The sequence below is a fragment of the Manihot esculenta genome, chromosome 12 (genome assembly GCF_001659605.2).
Source record: "Manihot esculenta cultivar AM560-2 chromosome 12, M.esculenta_v8, whole genome shotgun sequence".
NCBI lineage: Eukaryota > Viridiplantae > Streptophyta > Magnoliopsida > Malpighiales > Euphorbiaceae > Manihot > Manihot esculenta.
This window is the reverse complement of record NC_035172.2, coordinates 2,907,621-2,910,994: the sequence shown is the minus strand read 5'-3', so window position 1 is coordinate 2,910,994 and position 3,374 is coordinate 2,907,621. Positions and strand designations below refer to the sequence as shown.

General features: G+C 34.0%; 1 protein-coding gene across 1 annotated transcript; it reads right to left on the bottom strand.

Moving 5' to 3' along the window:
* Positions 1–1,261: 1,261 nt before the first annotated feature.
* LOC110627741 (protein LIGHT-DEPENDENT SHORT HYPOCOTYLS 4) lies at positions 1,262–2,800 on the bottom strand. Its single transcript, XM_021774099.2, has one exon. The coding sequence runs from the start codon at positions 2,227–2,229 to the stop codon at positions 1,648–1,650; it is 582 nt and encodes a 193-aa protein (XP_021629791.1). The 5' UTR covers positions 2,230–2,800; the 3' UTR covers positions 1,262–1,647.
* Positions 2,801–3,374: the final 574 nt, after the last annotated feature.

The following is a 3,374-nucleotide window of genomic DNA, read 5'->3' as shown; positions in this document are numbered from 1 at the left end:
ACAAAGAAGATAAAGATTTTTGTGGTTCACTTGATATCAGGCATTTTCCTATATAATCAAAATAAGACTAGTTATACATATTATATATAGGTTAATTTAATTGGTTAAAAAGCATAGCACTCGATTTCGAAATTCTCCGAACGAGTTTCACTATCTTTTTTATTTATATAATATCCTTTTTAAAAACTTAAAATATTAAAAAATATGGTAAAAAACTTTCTTAACTATCAATAAATATTTATTATATTATAAAACAGAAATGTCTATAGTAGCAAGAATTATATAAATCATCAAAGTAGAATTTTCTACCCACCAATGATGAGAAGGCAAAGAGGGATTTCAATTAGCATAATTATACATATATTTATCCCTAAAAATGCAAGAAGAAAGATGATGACACATGATCAGAAGATTAGTCAAAATTAATTTTGTTGTCGGCCAAATTTATTATAACAAAAACTTCCTCGAATCTCCATGCATATATAGATTCAATAGCTCTCATTTTGGATTATCTAATAGCATAGCATGCATGGTGGTGATGATTTAGCATTAAATTTTGGGATATAGACTTTCTGTCTTTTCTCCTAATTTTTATGTCTAAAACAAAGAAAATTTTCACTCTGGTTGGACATACAACTAGATTCTAAGTAATTTTAATTTCTAGTTTTATGCGATTTGACTCAAACCACTGCTTTATCTTCTGTCTTTGTCTCCATCTTTCTTTCTTCTGTTTTTGAGATGGGACTCGGAGAAGATGATCTCAGTCATCCTCCTTCTCTTTCTGGAACATTTCTGATACTAATTTGGCAAATAAAAAGAGCAATGGAAGGAGAAATAATTACTATTTTGCATTGTCTGCCATTTCTGCAGTTCTTTTTTTCTCTTCCTTTCAAGTGAAACGACAGCACTAGTATAAATAAAACTGCAGCAAGTAGCCCAAGCTTGATATATATATATATATATATATATACACACACACACTCATAGATATCTAAGTTTGTGTGTGAGATTCTCTTCCTGTTGCTGTTTCAGAGAGGGTAAGAGGTAAAAGCAGCAACATGATAGAGAGGGAATTGAAATGGGAAGTCAGAAATAAAGACTATAAGCAGAAAAAATAAATAAAAACTGACCAAATTCTATGTCTAATGTCTCTGCAACCACAAACCATTGAACAATTGTAGCACCTTTAAATTGACCAACACCTTTAAAGACGAGAGCTAATGTCCAAAGAAAAGAGAAAGAGAAGACACAGAGTCAGACATGGTATGCAAACTATGGCTTGGCATACATAAATATTCAGTACATATAATTAATCTATGAGCAATTAGATGCTCTCTCATCAGTTTTTCAGACCATAAACTTGCAAGTACAATCACTTCTTCAGCAACTTTTCTAGCACCACTAGTCCCACTACAATAGTAATATTACAACTGCTACTGTTTGCATCAAAAGCAGATTCATGGTATCCCCAGATCTAGCCATGGTTTCCGTCAAAGCAAACAGAAAAAGCAACCCAGATTTTTCTTTCTTAAAAAAAAAATAATGATAATAAAGCAGCTAACCCTAAATATGCTACTAAAAGAAAAGTACCCACATACAAGGTAAATATTGTAGACTGCTAGATGGAAGTTTTTTTTTTTTAAATTGTTAAGTTGCACCTGGTGGTGGCGGCAGAGCTTGGATTTGCTGCTGTGGTGGACGCTTACGCTTCTTTTTCTCGTAGCTGATCCCTCTTGCTTTGGACTGCAAATCACGAACCTCGCGAAGATAAAGCCGTACTGCACGGGCTCCAAAAGGGTTTGCTTCAGGTTTGCCTCCATTTTCCTCGAAGGCTGCCCGGAGTCGTCCGATGAGAGCGTCGAGACTGCCCCAGGCTTGGCGAAGAGGACACGGGCAGGGAGCTGGGGGATTTGGGTGTCCATAAAAAGGACAGATTGGAGTATGCACTTTGGTCTTACCAAATTGATCGAGATAGCGAAGGAATTCAAGGACATGAGCGCCACTGCACCTGGAGAGAGAGAGGGGAGGTCTATGGTTGTTGAGATATTGACCAAAGGTCTTCCAGTCTCGACGCTTTTGGTTCTCATAGCGGCTAGGAGTAGTAGATGATGATGGTGATGATGAAGTTGCCGCCGAGTTAGTAGTTGCGGTGGTGGCAGTGATGGTTTTTATACTATCGAAGCTGGTGTTCTCAGAGTTGGATAAGTCCATTTCAGGGATCGACTCCATGATTTTGTGTGTGCGTTTCTTTTCTCAGATGGATCTTATTAAATTGGATATGCAGTTCTGTGATTGTGAGTCCTCCCTTAACCCTTATGCCTCCTGCAAATGGGTTCTTCTTCTAGGGTTATTTCTAACACTCTCTGAACATTAACAGAAAACCAAAAGAGAGGAAGCAGTGAAAATCTTTGGCTTGTGAATAAAACCTGCGCACAGGCAAGAGTGGTGGATGATGATCCAATAATTTTGCAGTACACTTGAAGAGAAGCAGCAGCAGCAGCAGCAGCAGAGAGAAGACAAAAATCAAGCTCTAAAAGAAAAATGAAAATAGAGATTTTGATAGATTAAAATTGATTGATATTACAGAATTTGCATCTGTTGAGAGAAGGAAGAGTCTGAGTTTTGGATATTGTTATGAAGGAGATGATGAGACAGATGGGAGAGAATGAGAGGACCCTTCCTCTTTCTCTCTATCTTGGAGTTTCTTTGTTTTAGCAATACTAGAAAAAAAGCTGAGACCCTTAAGTGGATTTTTGCTATCTTTTCTTTGTTTTCTGAATTGCTTGGTGATTTGATTTTCTTTTTTTTCCTAAAGAGATGCAACAACTCAGCTCTCACTGGTTAATGGATTATTTTTTATTACTATTATTACATATTATTGATTATACATATACATAAAATAAAAAAATTATTTAGTAAAAACTTATTACTTTATGTTTTAATTTTAATAAATAAACTAAAATTTCTGTAATGTTTTATAAATTAATTTATTTATTTATTAATTTTAACGGTTAAATATTTTATTATTGATTTTATAATTTTATAAAATATATACTAATTAACTTTTTCACATCAAAATTATTTTAAAATTTTATAATATTTAATGTTTTAAATTACTGAAATAATTAATTAATATTTTTTTTCTTATTAATATTCTAGATTCTTGAAAAGAGAGAGAGAGAGAGAGCTAGGGCTTGTGGAAATAGCAAGGGTTAGGCAAGTAGGTTAGGATGGAGACAGGAAAGTTTTTGACGGGGTAAAAATTAAGGGAATAACATGATTTTGTTTCTTGAACCTGTATTAAAAAAAAAAAAAAAAAAAAAAACTGTAGTCTTGAATGACAGTTCCTTCCTCAGTTACAAGAATACCCTTGT